The 21,980-nt window shown below is 31.1% G+C and overlaps 2 protein-coding genes across 2 annotated transcripts in view; both read left to right on the top strand.

Annotated features, from left to right (window-relative positions):
* aspscr1 (ASPSCR1 tether for SLC2A4, UBX domain containing) overlaps positions 1-4,477 on the top strand; it is a 35,848-nt gene extending 31,371 nt beyond the window's left edge. The window contains exons 16-17 of the mRNA XM_073826044.1: positions 2,718-2,908; positions 4,342-4,477. Coding sequence (XP_073682145.1) covers positions 2,718-2,908; positions 4,342-4,352 — 202 coding nt within the window. The 3' untranslated portion in view covers positions 4,353-4,477. The remainder of the gene's footprint in view (positions 1-2,717; positions 2,909-4,341) is intronic.
* Positions 4,478-16,882: 12,405 nt separating this feature from the next.
* On the top strand, positions 16,883-20,152 carry LOC141294257 (myeloid-associated differentiation marker-like protein 2). Its single transcript, XM_073826335.1, has 2 exons — positions 16,883-17,434; positions 19,620-20,152. The coding sequence occupies exons 1-2, from the start codon at positions 16,946-16,948 to the stop codon at positions 20,046-20,048; spliced, it is 918 nt and encodes a 305-aa protein (XP_073682436.1). The 5' UTR covers positions 16,883-16,945; the 3' UTR covers positions 20,049-20,152.
* Positions 20,153-21,980: the final 1,828 nt, after the last annotated feature.

The following is a 21,980-nucleotide window of genomic DNA, read 5'->3' as shown; positions in this document are numbered from 1 at the left end:
CATGCGTGTGCACAATCAGTCGCACTCTCACACTCACAAACACGCAGACTCTCATCATGCACACACTTGCACACTCATACACACTCGTGCTCACACAGACACACGCATACGCACACTCATGAATGCACGCACACACTTGCTCACATGCGCACACTTGTGCACTCACACACTCATTCGCACTTATGCACACTCGCACGAACACGCTTGCATTGTTGTTCAAACTAGCACTGAAATCGGGAGGTAATTTTATGTTTTCTTTTTATGTTAATCTGTTTGCTGTGCAATGTCCGTTTGTTTCTCTACAATGTCGTCTGCTATTTCAAATGCGCAAGCCCTTTAAATTTTAATGAAGTCTAATTAGCTGTCTGTGTTTTATCATTCATCAGCTGTAAAAAAAAAATCTGAAAGTGATCCAAATGATATAGTTGCCCTGTATCGTTATAGTTATAGTTGTGGTGTGAACACTGCTATTCTCTTAAATGTTTATAGTTATTTAATATTACTAAAACAAAATTCATTGATATTACTATACTTGTTGGGACATTTGGTCCTCATAATGTACGGAATACCAATGTACGGAATACCAGTGGCACACTCACATTCACACACTTTTTTTACTCACACACAAACACACAGTTTTCCTGGGAGGAATGTTTCTGTCCCACTGGAATTCCTTTGAGTTCCGTCCGATGTGAGTTTCCAGCGGCTGTTTCCTCTCTCATCCGCTCTAAAGATAGTGACTGCTTTCCTAGAAACCCTCCAGCACACACACACACACACACACACACACACACACACACACACCTGTCTCCCGCTCTCCCTCATCACACACACATTAAAGCAGATGCTGTGTCCTGCTAGGCTTGGCACGGCAGCTCACGGTGATGTCTTCATATGGGAGAAACACAAGCTACAAAAAACACTGTAATTGTAGAGATCCAGAGTTTATCTTCTTATAGATCTTCGTTCTCTTGTGTAAGTTTACGATGGTAACCCTTAGTTTAACTGCAGTGGGTTCAGTGTTCAGTGTTGGTCAGTGATTCTACTATCATAAACATTTTTCTCACTTATAAGTAGGTCTCATTCATTTTATTGAAAATAATTATTACAAACTTTTACTGGTAGTATAAATAAATAAATAAATAATAGTGAGAGAGAGAGAGAGAGAGCGCATTTACAGTAATTCATAATGTTTTTTTTGCTTGTAGGAAATATTGTGCGAAGTATTTAGTTGAACATTAGGTTTTTTATTTGTTTTTTTTTTGCTGTTTCTAGTTTCATTAGTCATATTACATGTATTGTAATACTGTTATACTGTTATTTTAGTATTATTTAGTCATTTAATTATATTATTAATTTATATAATATAGGATTTTATTTATAATTTGTTTAATATTTTAATTTAGCTTTTATTTTTATTTTATTTTAATTTTAGTTCAACTTTAACTTTTTTTTCATTTTGCTGCCAAAGCAACATTCTAACATGTTTAAAAGTTTTTTTTTTTTAAGTTTTAAAATGTAATATTTACATTGTATTTTATTTCAGCTTTATTTCAATAAAGAAAATTATTTTTAGTTTAGCTTTGTTTTTTATTTATTTTTACACAGGTCACACCAGCTAAGATTCTCAGTGCTTATGTTAAATGCAGCTATATATAATAAATGCAATACATTTTTTTATTAACATTTAAATTTGATTTAAAGTTTTGGTAATTTTGTTGTGTTTTGTAATTTATTAGGGTTTTTGTGTATAGATGTATGGATAGATGGTGTATGTGTTTGTGTTTGTGTATGTGTATGTATGTATGTATGTATGTGTGTATATATATATATATATATATATATATATACACACCATCTATCCATATATCTATACACAAAAACTCTAATAAATTTATATATAATTTATATATACAAACTCAAATTTAGTTTGGCAATTTAGGCTAAATTAAAATGAGAAATAACAATGAAGATGAAATAAGTTTTATTATAATTTTACTTATTATTATAATCTTAGTTAACCTTTATTTAATTTTTATGTAATGAAAATGTTTTTTAACTTAAATTTGATTTAAAGTTTTAATAATTTTGTTGTGTTTGTAATTTTTAGGTTGTATATACTTAATTTTTTATAAACCTATTTCTGTATTATAATTTTAATTAACCTTTATTTAACTTCTATTGTATTGTATTGTATTTTTAGTTTTAGTTAACTATAATAACCATGAGTCAAACTGGTTTAAATGAGTAACTCGTAGGTTAATAATATACAGTTTTAAGAGAACTTTTTACAGTGTAACAAAACAGAGAACCTTCCATAATCCTCCTTTACTTTTCTATAATTTCTCATACTAACCACAGTGTAGTGTATTAATAATAAAGTTATTTATATAGCATCTGTCATACTTAAAATGCAAATGAAATAATTTTACAGTAAGTGTTTAAAGGAGTAGCTGGTATTTGTGGTTTTATGAGTAATGCTCTTAGATCTGAACATTTCTGATGTGTTTATCGCTGGGAGTTTATCTCTCATCTCGAACATTAAACTAATGCAGGAAGTCTGTAATAATTGCAGCCTCTCAGGAGGTCCTGACCTCTGACCTCAGTCAGTCACATGAAAGGAGTCAGAGAGACGCGCTGATCTCTTCTAAACACTTGTGTAAGCGCTCTTCCTGTTCCTGTGTCCATCCATCACGCGTGTGCTTCCTGTGCCGCAGCTGTATGCCGCGCTCTCCTCCTCCCGTCTCCTTGCACGCTCCCTCTGAAGACCACCTGCCGCCCGCTCCTGAGTCACGGGACTCCTCCGGCCAGCGGGGGGCGACGGAGGACGGCAATGATGCGCAGACGCCAGCGGTCAGACCGGTGCAGACCGATCCCTCCAAAGTGCCCAAATGGCTCAAATTGCCAGGTGTGTTCAAGAGCTTATTGTGTATTTTGCTCACCAAGGCTGCATTTATTTGATCAGAAACAGAGTAAAAACAGTAATACTGTGAAACTTTACTAGTTTAAAAGAACTGTAATTTATTCATATTTATGTTTCTCTTGAAATTCTGACTTTAAATCTTGAAATTCTAAGTTTATATTGAAATTCAGACTTATTTGAAATTCTGACTTTATATTCAAATCCTGACTTTATTTAGAAATTCTGGCTTTAAATTTAAAAATTCTGACTTTATATTTTAGAATTCTGACTTCATATTGAAATCCTGACTTTATTTTGAAATTCTGACTTTATATTTCAAAATTCTGACTTTATTTTAAAAAAGTATGACTTCATATTGAATTCCTGACTTTATTTTGAAATTCTGACTTTATATTTCAAAATTTGGACTTTATTTTGAAATCCTGACTTTATATTTCAAATTCTGACTTTGTTTAAAAAAAAATGACTTCATATTGAAATCCTGACTTTATTTTGAAATTCTGACTTTATATTTGAAAATTTGGACTTCATATTGAAATCCAGACTTTATTTTGAAATTCTGACTTTATATATTTCAAATTCTGACTTTGTTTTAAAAAAATATGACTTTATATTGAAATCCTGACTTTATTTTGAAATTCTGACTTTTTATATTTCAAAATTTGGACTTTATTTTGAAATCCTGACTTTATTTTGAAATTCTGACTTTATATTTCAAAATTTGGACTTTATTTTGAAATTCTGACTTTTTATATTTCATATTCTGACTTTGTTTTAAAAAAATATGACTTCATATTGAAATCCAGACTTTATTTTGAAATTCTCACTTTATATTTGAAAATTTGGACTTCATATTGAAATCCAGACTTTATATTTCAAAATTCTGACTTAATATTTGAAAATTCTGACTTTATTTTAAAATCCTGACTTTATTTAGAAATTCAGATTTTATATTTTAAAATTTCGACTTTGTTTCAAAATTCTGACTTCATATTAAAATCCTGACTTTATTTTGAAATTCTGACTTTATATTTTAAGTCTCACTTTATTTTGAAATCTTGACTTTATATTAAAATCCTGACTTTTAGAAATTCTGACTTTATATTGAAATCCTGACTTTGAATCTCGTAATCCTGACTTTATTTTGCAATTCTGACTTTATATTTCGAAATTCTGACCTTACATTTCATAATTCTGACATTATATTTCAAAATTCTCATATTATATTGAAATTCTGACTTTAGATTTCAAAGACTTTTACTGAGAATAGCAAGAAAAGTCTGAATTGTGTGATAAGTTACAACTATCTATTTTTTCTATTTCTCTGTTCTGTGAAACAGACTTCCAGAGATTAATATAGGAAATGCATGTTGAAAAATAAATATAATTTTTCTTGTTTTTTTCCTGTATGTTTCCAGGTAAGAAGTGAGGTTTGATCGGCACAGGAGGACGAGAGCGTTCGGATTCTCCGGCTCATTTCCCATCAGTAGTTCAGTAGATTTACAGTAATTCATGCAAACATTCATCAATTAAACACACGATGATAATTGCCAATTGAGTTCTTCTCTCTTTATTTCTGACATCAGCTGTTCTTGACGATAGTTCTGAAACTATAAAAACTTAAAACTGCATAGATGTGTTTAAAAGAAAAGAACTAATTCAAGTTGGGGAAAAATGCATAACAAATGACTTCATTATACTTCAGTTTTTTTTTTCTTACATCATCTGAGTTCCTGAGGTCAGGTTTAGTTTTCGAAAGCAGATCTTTAGGTGTGTTTTTCTGGAAGCGATGCTTTGAAGTGATGTTTCCCAGCATCTGAAGGAACTTCAAAGTGTCCAGAGGTTGGTCTCTGTTAACTAGCTGTTCACCGGGTTAATGACGTCCAGCTGCGGCGCCGCTTTGATGAAGGACTGCGGAGCACCTGCTGAGCCGCACAGGTGAACCAACGTTCACATTCAACCCACAGAACACTGCACTTCATCCTCATCCCTGCACAGCTCAAACTCCTCTGCACTGAAAATACACTTCAGCTGAACTACTGTTCACTCAAACCATTACATAAAGTCAAATACAAATATTAGATTAAAATGCTGCCTCGGCAACTACACAAAATAAAGAAAGTTTAAGTACTAAAATTGCTAAAACTGATTCTAAAATTCTGATTCTGATTCTGAAAAAACTAATACTGAAATAAAAATGAAAGCTAAAAATAAATATTAAAAAAACATAAACTAGAAGATGAACTTGAAGTTGGCTTGAGAAAGGTGGACCAGAAAGTTGAAAACGTTTTTAAAAGTTTGAATTAAAAAAAAAAAAAAGTTTAAGAAGATTTTCAAGTTTTATGTTTGAGGGTTTTCAGTCTGAAATAGTTTGAAGTTAAAAGTTGTTTTAATGTTTGATAGACTGATAGCTAGATAGATACAGCATGTTTCTAACATGACTACCATGTTTCCAGCATGATTAACAGCCTTTTATTAGCATGATTTGCTAGTTGCCAACATGTTTCTAACATGGTTAGCAAGTTGTTAGCATGATTAGCTAGCATGTTTCTAACACTTAGTTAGCATGATTTGCTAGTTGCCAACATGTTTCTAACATGATTAACAAGTTGATAACATTTTTCTAGCATGATTAGCAAGTTGTTAACATGTTTCTAACATGGTTAGCAAGTTGTTAGCATGATTAGCTAGGATGTTTCTAGCATTTAGTTAACATGATTAGCTAGTTGACAACATGTTTCTAGCATGATTAGCTAGTTAATAACATTTTTCTAGCATGATTAGCAAGTTGTTAGCATGATTAGCTAGCATGTTTCTAGCATTTAGTTAGCATGATTAGCTAGTTGACAACATGTTTCTAGCATTTAGTTAGCATGATTAGCTAGTTGACAACATGTTCTAGCATTTAGTTAACATGATTAGCTAGTTGACAACATGTTTCTAGCATGATTAACAAGTTGTTAACATGTTTCTAACATGGTTAGCAAGTTGTTAGCATGATTAGCTAGCATGTTTCTAGCATTTAGTTAGCATGATTAGCTAGCATGTTTCTAGCATTTGATTAGCTAGTTGACAACATGTTTCTAGCATGATTAACAAATTAACATTTTTCTAACGTGATTAGCAAGTTGTTAGCATGTTACTAGCATGTTTCTAACATCTTTAATTAGTTACTAGCATTTTGCTAACATGATTTTAACAATTAGGATAACAAAATGACTAAAACTAGGATTATAATAAAAACTGAAAAAAATCAACTTTAACTTTTGTATATATTTCTTTTTTTATGTATGCATTTCTTTTAAATTTCAAGAAAGACATTTTTGAAGAAGTTTAGGGGCAACCAGAGGGGTAAAATGTAATATTTAGTCTGTTATCTAAAATCATTCATATTTTAATAGCATTTTATTAAAATAAATAATAATAATAAAAAAAAATATATATATATATATATATATATACAAATACACAGGAAAATAAATGAAGCATGTTTTGTTTGCTAGTAAATGTGGTTGTTTCTGTGGTTTGTGTCTGTGGGCTGCACGGATTGAGTTTCAGGTTGTTTTGCTGGATTTCTGTGGCTCTTTGTGTCCATCTGCTGGACATTTGGAGCTCTTTGTGAGTTTGTGTTTTCAGCAGATGGCAGAACAAACCCACAAATCAAGCTGAACTACAGCCTGTAAATACACTGATCCTTCAGCTGGTGGCGCTGTTGTGTTAAAAACAACTTATAAATGAGTTTAAAGAAATTACTAAGCTTACTGTAGTAATTTTTAAAAAAATCCATAATAATTTTAGCAAATATAAAATATATTAAAATAATGTAATATCTATTATTTATATTATATAAATAACTGATATATAAAAAATATTATTTATAATATCTACTATTTCTTTTTAAATATTTTATTCCAGCTAGTTTAACTTTAACTAAATCTACAACTGAAATGAAAAGAAAATTACTAAAACTTTAAAATAAGAATGCAAAAAAACCAACTATATTTAGTGTGTGAATGTGATTGATGAGCAGCACCTGTTAAAGCAGAAACACGGTTTATTCCTTTTTTTTTTATTAAACTAAACTTTTAAATATCTATTATTTATATAGATAATATTATTTATAAAATTAAATATTTTCTTTTACTTATTTTATTTCAGCTAGTTTAACTTAAAATAAGTAAATCTAGAACTGACATGAAAAATACAATTACTAAAACTTTCAAATTAGAATGCAAAAAATAAAAAGCAAAAAAAAAAAACTATAACTAACTATATTTAGTGTGTGAATGTTAGTGAAGTGATTGATGAGCAGCACCTGTTAAAGCAGAAACACTGAGCGCCTGACTGAACGTGACAAAAAGAACTGAAAGTGAATTTTAATATGATTTCTGTGTGTTTGCTGTTAGAGTATTCCTCCAGCTGTTAGGCTTTGTTACAGTTTGTGGTTCATTGAGTAAATGACTCACTGTTTTTAGAGGAACGATCCGCTTTCAGCAGAACTCTGTTTATAGTCTGTGTGTCAATGCCCATCAACACAGAAATATTTATAGACACAAAGGAAATTTAAAAAAGATAGCTTTTTTTTTTTTTTTTTTTTTTTATAATTTATGCTCAAAAAAGAAATCCTAAAAAATATGCTGGGATCTTCACTAGGATATAGTAAATTATTATTTTTATTTTATGTATTTTGGTCAAAGACGGAAAAAGGTTTAAGCATAAAAACAACTTTAAATTTAAATAATAACTGATTTAAATTGTTGTTTTTCAAAAAAAAAAAGTTTTAAAGTTTTCTGTTTAATTTAATTGCAATTTCGATTTTGTTTTTCTGAGCAAAAAATAAATATCATACATTTTTCCCTAATTTACAGAAGACATCCATTAAAATGTCATTCAGTGTCAATCTTGTCAGGCATATTTACAACAAAAAACTATTTATGACAAACTAAAATACCCCAAATACTAATTAGTTGTAATTCTACATTTTTTTAAATGAGCCACTATCCTAGGTTTTGCCCATTTGTCACTAAGAATTGTTTTACTCATTTAAAACACAATAAAATGTAATATACTCCCTTATTCTTTTATATATTTTAATATGTACAAGTCAGAATAATCATGTTTGATTTTTGATTTTTACATAAATATTGTGTTACACTGAATGACAATCTAACATTATTTCAATCAAATTTTGACATTTTATTCTCCAAAAACTTATTTGAAACCTAAAAAATAGACACTTTCATTTAATATGCTTTCTATGGACATAAAATCACTTTTGTAAAGATGTGGACATTTGACCCATTTATTTATTTATTTTTTATATTTTTTTTATACTCAAAGTATTACAAATTATGCATTAAAAAGTACAATTTAAAAATTTTGCCAGGGATGGGTTAGCTAGTTTGTGTGTGTGTTTGTTTATATATGTATATATTTATCTATACACAAAAGGTATTTAAAGATGTAGTAAAACGTTAGTCAATAATTCAATTTATTTGCATTTTTATTTTCATTGTTTCCTTTCAAAAATATATTTTTTGAAAGATTAAAAAAAACAAGTTATTTATTCATATATGTATGTATTTATTATTTCTTTCATCTATTTATGTATTTCAATGATTTTTTATATTATAAATAACATAAAATCAATCGCATTCAACCAGAGCTGCAGAAACTGATGTTCAACTAAATATGTCCTTGTCTGTCCCACATTAAACTAATATGTGTGTGTTATTATTATGGGTCAAGCTTAGAATGCATCAGATTAATATGAAACATAACAGAGTTCATCTGCTCTGTCTCTTCCTGTCTTTCTGTGTATCATGAGAAACCTGGACTTGAAGGTTAGTAAGTGATTTCATCAGACTATGAGCAATGATTTGAGGAATGCTTTTGTCAAAACAAAGTTTCAAAATGAAGAGGTTTTGTTTTGTTTTGTGTGTGTACTGCCGTAATCCTCTGATGATTTGTACTGTTTAATAAAAAAATGAAATTAGGAAAAAACATTAGCAATACTCACTCTGAAGTCCCGATCTGCAACAAAAGATTCACAAACCCGCACTAAAGTATTGATCTGAATCAAATGATTCGCTCTGAAGCTCCAATCTAAATAATGATTCGCTTACCATACTTCCGAATCCGGTCTGAATCAAAGGATTCACGAATCTGCTTCAAAGTTCCGATCTAAATTTAAATTATCTGCCCTCCAAAGCCTTGAACTGAATCAAATGATTTGTAGTAGGCAAACCGTTGTTTTTAAGATCAGGGCTCGGAGCGACAATCATTTAATTCGCAAAATGATTCACGAACCTGCTCCGAAGTTCCGATCTAAAACAAATGATTCACGATCCGCGATGCGAAGCCTCAAACTGAATATGATTCACAAACCATCATTTTCAGATCAGGACTTGGAGCGTGGATAATTCAATTCGTCAAATGATTTGCGAATCCACTCTGAAGTTCGGATCATTATTTTTACATCAGGACTTGAAGCGCAGATCATTCAAGTCACAAAATGATTCACAAACTCGCTCCAAAGTTCAGATCTAAATCAAATGATTCTGCGATGCGAAGCCTCAAACTGAATATGATTCGTGAACCATAACTTTCAGATCAGGACTCGGAGCGCAGACCATTCAAATCGCAAAATGATTCACAAACCCCCTCCTAAGTTCGGAACCTAATGTAAATGATTCGCAATTCACGCTCGAATAATGATTAGCGAATCCCCATTTTCAGATCAGGACTCGGAGCATGAATCACTCAGTTCACGAAATGATTCGCAAACTCGCTCGGAAGTTCGGATCTAAATCAGTTGATCGCGATGCGAAGCCTCAAACTGAATATGATTCACGAACCATCATTCCCAGATCAGGACTCAGAACGCGGATCATTCAGTTCACGAAATGATTCACAAACTCGCTCTAAAGTTCGGATCTAAATCAAATGATCGCGATGCAAACCTTGAACCGAATAATGATTAGCAAATCCCCATTTTCAGATCAGGACTCGGAGTGCGGATCATTCAATTCTTAAATTGATTCGCAAACCCGCTCCTAAGTCCGATCTACATCAAACGATTCGCGATGCGCGCTTTAAAGACCTGATTTGAATCAAATGATTCGCGATCCGACAGTGAATCATTTTGCGACGCAGTGGTTCAACTGATTCGGAGTTTCGAAAAGCTCCGTTTCACCCATACCTGCTTTTTTATTACAAGCTATTTCGAAATTTGAAAATGCCTCTTTCAATCCGTTTTTTGCTAGTGAATCGCTTGAATTGAATGATCGCAGTCATGAGTTTGAATCAATCGGAGCGCTTCCAGCGTAAATGACTCACTCAATTGATTCGGTTCATCTGTTCCTCAGTATTTCGCGTCTTCAGCCATGTTTACACGACACTGTCAGTACTACTACTGGCTTAGCAAGCTAGTTTTATGACATTAACTAAAATAAGCGAAAAAAGTATGATGTTTGCGAATAAAATATCAATATTTCCAACATAAATCTAAGAACATACTGAGGTAAGTTAACCGAGTTACTGCTGCTAACACTTCATTAATATGACGAGCTGTGGCTTAAAATACATGTTAGATTATGAAGGTAAAACAGTAGCAAAACTCGAGAGCTTGTTGATTTGAATGTGAGAACTTGTCATATTAATATTCGTATTTGTAAGCTGAAATTTGAACTCACAGCTCTGATGTGAAAAGCTGAATCTGTTGATTTGCACACACAGACAATGATCCAAACACCCGTGTTTTGAATTTGAAGTTGCAAATTAATAGCTACAAATGTGCAAAATGACAATCACATAAACAAAATGAAAGATACAAGTGTGTACGACATATTTGCTTTCGCAATGTACTTCAGTTTTACTGTACAACCTCAAGTCAGCACTTACAGCCTCTCACATCTAGCAGTACAACTTCAGATTTTAGCGCTTTGACTTTTGCTACTGTTCTTGCGATATTCCTGTTGCAAAACTCACTCGTGCACTTGTAAATGCAGACGTGAGAGCTCAGAGCCGGGGGCGGGGCTAGGGTGGAAATTAAGTCATTTTATTGGTCGATGCCTGACCAATGAACAACGCTAGCCATCGCGAACTGCAGTGCAGTAAGAAACATTTTTTAATGCATATGTATCAGTTATTAGTAAAACACTGGAAACTATTTTCATTGAATATCCTTACTTTTTAGGGAATTTTGCACTGCATTCATCTTGTCATTTAGTTATAATCTGCTAAACAAATAATGCAACATCTTTCATATGTATATCCAACTGCATATTGCAGAGTAATATCGCTGTACCAGAACCGCTGAGAAACAGAGTTACGACATGCTTTGATCTCGCCGCCACACGGTCACGTGGTTCATGGTACTCTCTACAGTTCCAAAAACTCCACGCTGTCAATAAATTTGAATGGGATTAATCAGGACACAAAGGAGTTTCGCTGTATTTGCACATAAAGTGCATTGATTTTGGTACTAAATAATATGCACAATAATTATGATGGTCTTTTAAAAATGTTTTTTTTTTTAATATGCCTATTACAATATATGCAAAAAGGCAAATTAGAGGCATTTAGTGGCTAGAAAGATAATATTCATATGTAATGCCATGGTTTAACCACTAGATGCTCTTATGGCTTTTTAATAAATAATTTTTAGCTCTAGTTTCTCAAAACAGTATTGCCGGTCACTGCTGATGTTTTTAGATATAGCTTTTTAATGTACATTTAGGCATTATCAAGCACTCGATTTTTATACGTTTTTTTAAATTGTTGCATTTAAAAAGGTTCATTAATGACATCCCATGCTATTTTATTATATTCATATAAGTACAAGTGAATATTAATAAAGACAAGCAAATAAGGAATTTAAAGAAGTTTAAATTATATTAAAAAATAAGTTATATGGCAACTCTGGGACAGCGATATTCATTGGTCAGGCATCGACCAATAAAATGACTTAATTCCCACCCTAGCCCCGCCCCCGGCTCTGAGCTCTCACGTCTGCATTTACAAGTGCACGAGTGAGTTTTGCAACAGGAATATCGCAAGAACAGTAGCAAAAGTCAAAGCGCTAAAATCTGAAGTTGTACTGCTAGATGTGAGAGGCTGTAAGTGCTGACTTGAGGTTGTACAGTAAAACTGAAGTACATTGCGAAAGCAAATATGTCGTACACACTTGTATCTTTCATTTTGTTTATGTGATTGTCATTTTGCACATTTGTAGCTATTAATTTGCAACTTCAAATTCAAAACACGGGTGTTTGGATCATTGTCTGTGTGTGCAAATCAACAGATTCAGCTTTTCACATCAGAGCTGTGAGTTCAAATTTCAGCTTACAAATACGAATATTAATATGACAAGTTCTCACATTCAAATCAACAAGCTCTCGAGTTTTGCTACTGTTTTACCTTCATATTAGATGTTCACATTGTGTATTATGATGGAGTTTGTAGATTAATTCTCTATTTGAAATAGTTTGAGCTGCAGTTCAGTTGCTGACAGTTCAATAGGAAATCAGCTGAAAGCATCCAGTCATTTCACACCACTGAAGTCATTTTTGCATTTATCAGGATGTATTGTAAAAAATATGTGAGAAATGATTGTTGTATCTAATTTTATTAGTCTATATAAAGTGATAGTTGTCTAGATAGTCTCTCACATCCAAATCCAGCCACATATTTGTTTAGAGCTGTTTTGGCTTGTAAACATTGGCTTTCTCTAACCTTTTCACTGGAGGAAGTGCTATTATAGATTATGAACTCGTATTTGAGTTAAAAACATCTTGTTTCAGCTTTAGTCTTCTTAAGATGTTAACTGATGGACTGGAGTGGTGTGGATTACTTGTGGATCATTGTGATGTTTTTATCAGCTGTTTGGACTCTCATTCTGACGGCACCCATTCACTCCAGAGGACAAAAGCGGAAACTAATCCATCATTAAGATGTTTGTAACTAAAATACAAGTCCATAATCCATAATAACACTTCCTCCAATGAAAAAGTCCATCTCCTGTTGTCTCTCACATCAAAATCTGAGGTGTTTTGGCTTCTAAATGATGCTTAATCAGACCACTTTCTCACTGGTATTTAAGTTAAAAATGTCTTAATGATGGATTTGTTTGAGCTTTTGTCTTCTCAAGATGTTAACTGATGGACTGGAGTGGTGTGGATTACTTGTGGATCATTTTTATCAGCTGTTTGGACTCTCGTTCTGACGGCACCCATTCACCGCAGAGAATCCAGTGATGGAATCAGACATTTCCACAAATCTGATGAACAAACAAACTCATCAGATGTTCTGACCAGTGTTGGGGAAAGTTACTTTTAAAAGTAATGCTCCCTAAAAAAGTAACTAATTACGTTACTTAGTTTAGCTTTTTATGGAAAGTAACGCGTTACGTTACTTTTGCGTTACTTTTTAAATCTGGGCAGGGCTTGCTTGTTTGTTTTTAATATAAAAAGTTCTATTTGTGTCAAATGTAAAAGCCTTTTCACATCAAAAGCCTCAGGCTTAGAGAAAAGTAAATTGCCGTCTGTACAGTAGACCGCAGAAGAACAAATGTCAACTCTTCAGCAATAAAAATGTCAGATTATCTTGAGTCATTTTTGTTTATTAGTATGGATGAATTGGATCATCGAAAGTCGACAGTAAAGACATCGGTTAATAAAAGGATATTTGTATTATTTAACATTTAATTATTGCAGGTTTGCATTGAATTTCAGTGTTTGAATTAATTTTGAAGAACACTATCAGTTTTTTAGTGAGTGAGATGAATTAATGCATGTTCACATTTATTCTAGAACTAAAGTAACGTCTTACAGTTTCTCTCCACATGGGGACAGGAGAGCTTTCAATCGATAAATGAGGAAGAAGTAACTCAGATATTTTCTTGTCAATTAAAAAGTAATGCGTTACTTTACTAGTTACTTGAAAAAAGTAAGATTATTACGTAACTTGCGTTACTTGTAATGCGTTACGCCCAACACTAGTTCTGAAGAGTAATTTTTGGCATAATCTAGTAGTTGTTTGACATATTTAGGGTTGATTCTTGAGCTGCTTGTTTGTGTGTGTGTGTTTATATATAGAATAAGTGTGGTTTGTTGTCACAGGTGTCGTCTGACACACATTCCTGCTTCATATCTGCTCTGACACTCCCACATACCAATAACTCTCTCTTCTCTGGACCTCCACGACTGGAGAAAGTCACGGACGGCCGCATGGACAGCAGATCTGATCTTCTCTGTGGCCTGATTCTTGTGCTGAAATACTGAGAGTGGATCCATAAGCATTTGGACTAGAAGGTAATTATCTGAGGTTAATGATATCGCTGCGACACATTTTCTGTCCGTCGCTGTGAGACTCTGGCCATTTTGACATGTTTGCTTTCTGACAGATCGTGAGTCAGACGCTCCAAAATAGAGTCAGAAATACTTCACCACCCTTGAGGAGGAACGTCTGAGGAACAGCCTCAGCTCTGGAAGCGTCAAACAGACGGTGGGATATCGTCATCAATAGATGAACAGGAGTCAGTGCTTTAAAACATCTCTGCTGCTGGATATCCATCATAATGAGACACCAAACACACTAGCCTTTGGGGTCAGTAAGAGTTTCAATCAATGCTTTTATTCATCAAGGACGCACTAAAGTGATCAAAAGTGAGAGTAAAGACATTTATAATGTTAAAGACATTATAGATTTCTATTTCAAATGAATTCTGTTCTTTCGAACTATCTGTTTATCAAAGAATCCTGACAAAATGAATAACAAATTCCACATTCGTCTTTCGTTTGGATTGTTTTGATTTTAAACACTTATTTATTAATGATTTAATATATTTTTTCTTTTTTTAATTAATTAATGTATTATTATTTTTTTAATTCTCTGACTTTTATTTGTTTTCATCTTAAAATAGTTTTAGTTTACCATTTTTATGAATTAATACATTCCTAGTGAGTGGTTTGTTTATATATTTATTTTTATTCTTTATTTAATTTTACATTTCTGTGATATGATTTAGTTTTAAGTGAGTGTTTTATTTAATTTTGTTTTCATTTTACAATTTAAATTTGACATTTTTATGATTTTTAATTTGTTTTTAGTAATTTGCTTTCATTTTAAAACAATTTCAATGCATTTCTAATTTTTAATTATTTATTTTACATAATTTTTGTGTTTTGTTTTGATTGCTAATATATTTCTAATCAGCTTTATTTAATTTGTTTTTAATTATTTATTTAATTTGACATTTCTATGATGTGATTGTTATTTTTGTATTTTAATTGGATTTATTTTAAATTTTTTGAAAATAATTTTAGTTTGACATTTTTATGAATTAATACATTGCTAGTGTTTTATTTTTATTTCTATAATTTTACATTGCTATTACCTGATTATTCTTTTGTGTTTTATTTTGATTTAATTTTTTTTAGTTGCAAATATTTATGAATGAATAGATTTATAGTCTGTGTTTTATTTTTATTTCTTTTTTAATATTATTTATTTAATTTTACATTTCTATTATTTGATTATTATTTGTTTTGTATTTTATTTCAAAACAATTTCAATTATTTTAATTTGACATTTTTATGAATGAATGCATTTCTAATCAGTTTTACATTGATTCCTTTTTTTAAATATTTATTTCACTTAATTTAAAATTTCTGTAATTTGATAATTGTTTTTGTTTAGTTTTATATTGATTTCTTTTTCAGTTATTTATTGTACATCATTTTAAATTGCTGAAATTTAAATTTTTATTTTTGCACTTTTTGTTTTATTTATTTTCGGTTTGACATTTTTATGAATGAATGCATGTCTAGTCAGTTTTACATTGATTTCTTTTTTAAATATTCACATTATTCTACATTTCTGTATTTTAATTTGATCAGTAATTTTTGTTTAGTTTTATATTGATTTCTTTTTCAATGATTTGTTTTACATAATTATTTTTCATAATTTCTGTAATTTGATGATTACTTTTTGTACTTTTTGTTTTATTTATTTTCATTTTAAAATAATTTTAATGTTTATGAATTAATGCATTTCTAGTCAGTTCTATATTGATTTCTTTTTCCTTTATTTATTTTACATAATTTGATTATTATTATTTGTTTTATTTTGAAAATATATTTTATTAATTATTAATTAATACATTTCTAATCAGTGTTTTATTTTTATTTGTTTTTAATTATTTATTTATTTAATCGTACATTTCTATGATTTGATTATTATTTTTTGTATTCTATTTTGATTTATTTTATTTATTTCGTTTTTGTTCTTTTTTTATATAATTTATTTAATTTTACATTTCTATTATCTGATTTATATTAATTTTGTATTTCATTTCAAAACAATTTCAATTATTTTAATTTGACATTTTATGAATGAATGCATTTCTAGTCAGTTTTATATTGATTTCCCTTTTAAATATTTATTTAACAGATAATTTAAAATTTCTGTAATGTGATCATTCATTTTTGTGTTTAGTTTTAGATATATTGTTATATATTTTAAATATAGTTTTATATAGGTTTCTTTTACAGAAATATTTTTCATAATTTCTGTAATTTGATAATTACTTTTTGTAATCTATTTTGTTTATTTTTATTGTAAAATTATTTTAGTTTTTCATTTTTATGAATAAATGCATTTCTAGTCAGTTCTATATTGATTTCTTTTTCAATTATTTATTTTACATAATTTGATTATTATTATTTGTTTTATTTTGAAAATATATTTTTTAAATTTTTTAATTTTTAAAATATGATTTTACATTTTTGTGATTTTTTTATTTATTTAATTTTACATTTCTATGATTTGATGTTTATTTTTTATATTCTATTTTGATTTTTTTTTTTTTTCACAAAAGTATTGATGCACCACAACCATTTTCAACATTGATTATAACATTAATTAATTTTTTATATTATTTCGTGATCAAATAAAAGCAGCCTTGTTGAACAGAAGCAACTTCTGACCCCAAACGTTGAAGCGCTAGTGTCGCGTCTCATCATGAGCGCCTCTGCTGGACATCATCTGAACTTCTCAGCCGTGTTTTCCCCAATCGGTGCGTCCCGTGTGTGTCAGCTGACCCTGGGCTGCGCCGTCGTCTCATTAGTGGTCCACGGCGCGGGTTACAGCGCCACCTACGGGACGTTCTGCATGGCGGTCTGGACGTCCTGCTTCGCCATCAGCGCGGCCGTTCTGGTTCTGGACGTGACCCGTCTGCACACCTGTGTTCCGGTGTCCTGGGAGAACCTGACGGTGACGTTTGCATCCCTCGCCACCCTCCTGACGCTCACCGTGTCTGTCATCTACCCCTTGTTCTTCGTTCGCGCGGACGACTGTCCGTACAACAACTGCGAGGTCAGAAACTTCAGAATGGCGGTGAGCGTGTGTTCGTGGGCGGTGTGTGTCTCGTACGGGACGGAGGTCTTCCTGTCGCGGGGCAAACCGGGCCGCATCGTGAGCTACATGGCGACACCGTCCGGGGTCCTCAAGGTGAGTGTTAGGTTTTGTTCTTGTTTTTTTTTTCCAGTTAGTAATTTTAGTTAGGAAAAGAAAATTTTTTATATTATTTTATTTTATTTCAGAATTATTTTATTATGTGGTTTTGTCATTTTTATTTATTTGTTTTTTTAATATTAATTTTTTTTTGAGTTTTAGTTTTTTTTTTTTTCAGTTAGTACTTTTAGTTAGAAAAAGAAAATGAAAAAATTATATATATAATTTTATTTCAGATTTATTTTATTATGTGCTTTTGTAATTTTCTTTCTTTTTTTCTTTTTTTTTTTTTTTAAATATTACTGTTTATTTTTTATTTATATTTGAGTTTTAGGTTATTTTTTTCCAGTTAGTAATTTTAGTTAGGAAAGGAATTTTTTTTAATAATATTTTATTTCAGATTAATTTTATTATGTGCTTTTGTAATTTTTATTTATTTGTTTTTTAAATATTACTATTTCTTTTTTATTCAAGTTTTATTTATTTATTTATTTTTTTATTTATTTTTTTCCCAGTTAGTACTTTTAGTTAGGAAAGGGAAAGGAAAGGACAGAAAGGAAAAAATAAAATAATATTTTATTTTATTATGTGGTTTTGTACATTTTTTTTAATACATATTAGTGTTTATTTTTTATTTATATTTATATTTGAATTTTAGGTTTTTATTTTTTTCCAGTTAGTAATTTAAGTTAGGAAAGGAAAAGGAAAGGACAGAAAGGAAAAAATAAAATAATATTTTATTTTATTTTATTTCAGATTTATTTTATTTTGTGGTTTTGTCATTTTTATTCTTTTTTTTTTTTTTTAAATATTACTGTTTATTTTTTATTTATATGTGAGTTTTAGGTTTTAATTTTTTTCTAGTTCTAAATTTTAGTTAGGGAAGGATGAAAGGAAAAATTAATAACATTTTATTTCAGATTTATTTTATTATGTGCTTTTGTAATTTTTATTCTTTTTTATATTACTGCTTATTTGATATTTATATTTTTGTTGTTTTAGTTTTTTTTTTTTTTTCAAGTTAGTAATTTTAGTTAGGAACGGAAAAGGAAAGGACGAAAAGAAAAAAGGAAATAGTGAAATACAATTTTTTTATTTCAGATTTATTTTGATGGGCTTTTGTAATTTTTATTTATTTGTTTTTTAAATATTACTATTTATTTTTTATTTATTTTTATTTGAGTTTTAGGTTTTTATTTTTTTCCCAGTTAGTAATTTTAGTTAGGAAAGGAAAAGTATAAAAAATATATATATTTTATTTTATTTCAGATTTATTTTATGTGCTTTTGTAATTTTTATTATTATTATTTTTGTATTACTCCTTATTTGTTATTTATATTTGACTTTTAGGTTTTAAGAGTTTTTAGGAAAGAAAAGGAAAAAATAAAATAATATTTTATTACTATTTTATTATTATTCTATGATGTGCTTTTGTGTCTTTTTTTATATTACTATTTGTTTTTTATTTATTTTTACTTGAGTTTTACTTTTTAGTTAGTAATTTTAGTTAAGAAACGAAAAAAAGAAAGGAAAGGACAAAATGAAATAATATTTTGTTTTATTTTATTTTTAGATTTATTTTGGAATTATTTTTTTAATAATACTATTTATTTTTATTTAAATTTTAGGTTCTTATTTTTTTCCAGTTAGTAATTTTAGTAAGGAAAGGAAAAAATTTAATAATATTTTATTTCAGATTTATTTTATTATGTGCTTTTGTAATTTTTATTTATTTGTTTTTTAAAATATTACTATTACTTTTTTATTCAAGTTTTATTTGTTTTTTGTTTTTTTCCCCAGTTAGTACTTTTAGTTAGGAAAGGAAAAGGAAAGGACAGAAAGGAAAAAATAAAATAATATTTTATTTTATTATGTGGTTTTGTACTTTTTTTTAAATGTTAATGTTTATTTTTTATTTATATTTGAGTTTTAGGTTTTTATTTTTTTCCAGTTAGCAATTTTAGTTAGGAAAGTAAAACATTTAATAATATTTTATTTCAGATTTATTTTATGTGCTTTTGTAATTTTTATTTATTTGTTTTTTTAATATTAATATTTATTTTTTATTTGAGTTTTAGTTGTTTTTTTTGTTTTTTTTCCAGTTAGTACTTTTAGTTAGGAAAAGAAAAGGTTAGGTTAGTTAGGAAACTTTTGTAATTAGTATTATTCTGTCATCCTGAAGGTGGCGCAGTGTTATATGGGATGTTTGATCTTCGTGATGCTCTCCAACGGGACGGATTTCACTCGTCACGCGGCGACGCTGTACTGCTCTGCGGTGTTCGGGGTGTGTTTGACCGGGAGCGTCCTCTTGGTGGCGCTGGTGGTGTCGGGTCGGACCGCGGTCGTGCGTCTGCCGCTGGAGCGCGTGGCGGTGATCTCCACGTTCGGAGCGGTGCTGCTGTACGTGAGCGCCGCCGTCCTCTGGCCCGTCTTCTGCTTCGACAGGAAGTACGGCGATCCGCTGCGGCCGCAGGGCTGTCCGAGGGGGAAGTGCTCGTGGGACGTGAAGCTGGCCGTCTCCGTGATGAGCTTCATCAACCTGACGCTTTACATCGCAGACCTCGTCTGTTCACACAGGAGCCGTCCGCCGACGCAGCGTCATCGAGTCTGAACGTGACATGAGGACTGACACTCTGACCATAACAGACACAACACTCCTGTGACACTCAATGCAGATCAACAGCTGTCACTCAAATCTGATCTGCAACTCTACAACTCCAGCTCCAACGCTCATTTCATTCCTTTTAATTAAAGAGGTCATACGATGCACTTTCTTGTTTTCCTTTGTCTTTGGAGTGTTACCAGCTGTTTGTGCATTGATTAGATCTGTAAAGTTGCAACACTTAGGCCCGGTTCACAGACAGGGCTTAGACTAAGCCAGGATTAGGTCATAGTTCAATTAGGACATTTAAGTCATTTTTATAAACATGCTTAGGAAAAAACATTACTGGTGAGACAAAACAAAGGCACTGATATATTTTAAGATCAATCAGTAGAATTTTGTTTTCAGTTGAAACAGCTCTGACTTAAATTTTAGTCTAGGACTAGGCTTAAGCCTTGTCTGTGAAACCAGGGGTTAAAGTCTTAAACCTAAAGAGATATATATTAAATATATAAACATATTAATATTTAAAGTTTAAGAAGTTTAAAAAGATTTTGCCAGCATGTGTCTAGCATGATTAACATGTTGCTAGCATGATTCTAGCATTATCAGCAAGTTTCTAGCATGTGTCTAGGATCATTAGCATGTTGCTAGCATGATTCTACAATTATCAGCAAGTTTCTAGCATGTGTCTAGGATCATTAGCATGTTGGTAACATGTTTCTGACATGATTAGCAAGTTGCTAGCATGTTTCTAGCATGACTAGCATGTTAACGTGTTTCTAGCATGATTATCATGTTGCTAGCATGTGTCTAGCATGATTAGCATGTTGCTAGCATGATTGTAGCATTATTAGCAAGTTTCAAGCATTTGTCTAGGATCATTAGCAAGTTGCTAGCATGTTTCTAGCATGATTAACAAGTTGTTAACGTGTTTCTAGCATGATTATCATGTTGCTAGCATTTGTCTAGCCTGATTAACATGTTGCTAGCATGATTCTAGCATTATCAGCAAGTTTCTAGCATGTGTCTAGGATCATTAGCATGTTGCTAACGTGTTTTTAACATGATTATCAAGTTGCTAGCATGTTTCTAGCATGATTATCATGTTGTTAACATGTTTCTAGCATGATTAACAAGTTGTTAACGTGTTTCTAGCATGATTATCATGTTGCTAGCATTTGTCTAGCCTGATTAACATGTTGCTAGCATGATTCTAGCATTATCAGCAAGTTTCTAGCATGTGTCTAGGATCATTAGCATGTTGCTAACGTGTTTTTAACATGATTATCAAGTTGCTAGCATGTTTCTAGCATGATTATCATGTTGTTAACATGTTTCTAGCATGATTAACAAGTTGTTAACGTGTTTCTAGCATGATTATCATGTTGCTAGCATTTGTCTAGCCTGATTAACATGTTGCTAGCATGATTCTAGCATTATCAGCAAGTTTCTAGCATGTGTCTAGGATCATTAGCCTGTTGCTAGCATGATTCTAGCATGATTAGCCTGTTGCTAGCATGATTCTAGCATGATTAGCATGTTGTTCCAGTGTGAGTGATTGTAATCAGTAGTTGTGTCTTAATCAAGCGGCATCCTCCCGCTGTCTCTATTGAAACTAACACGGAAGTGGCTTAAACTGCAATTCATGAACTGGCCGCTAGAGACTGGCTGCAGAAGAGAGTCAGTCCCATTGAGTCCCCATGTTAAAATGCCCAACTTTACAGCAGAAAAAAACGTGTTTACAGCCTGGTTCAAAAAATGGTTTTGGTCTATAGCCTATAGCTAATTTCGCCCTTCATGTCAACTGTGAGGGGGGTGAATTTTTTTTATAACTCATCCGTTTAAGTTATATTAAGCCTTAAAGTTCAGCATAATTAAGGGCGTGGCCACTTGAGTGACAGGGGGATTGCCGCTGCTGTCACCATTGGTGCGATAAGT

The sequence above is a fragment of the Garra rufa genome, chromosome 20 (genome assembly GCF_049309525.1).
Source record: "Garra rufa chromosome 20, GarRuf1.0, whole genome shotgun sequence".
Classification (NCBI taxonomy): Eukaryota; Metazoa; Chordata; class Actinopteri; order Cypriniformes; family Cyprinidae; genus Garra; species Garra rufa.
Note: the sequence above shows the minus strand (reverse complement) of the source record. Positions and strands in the feature narration are given on the sequence as shown.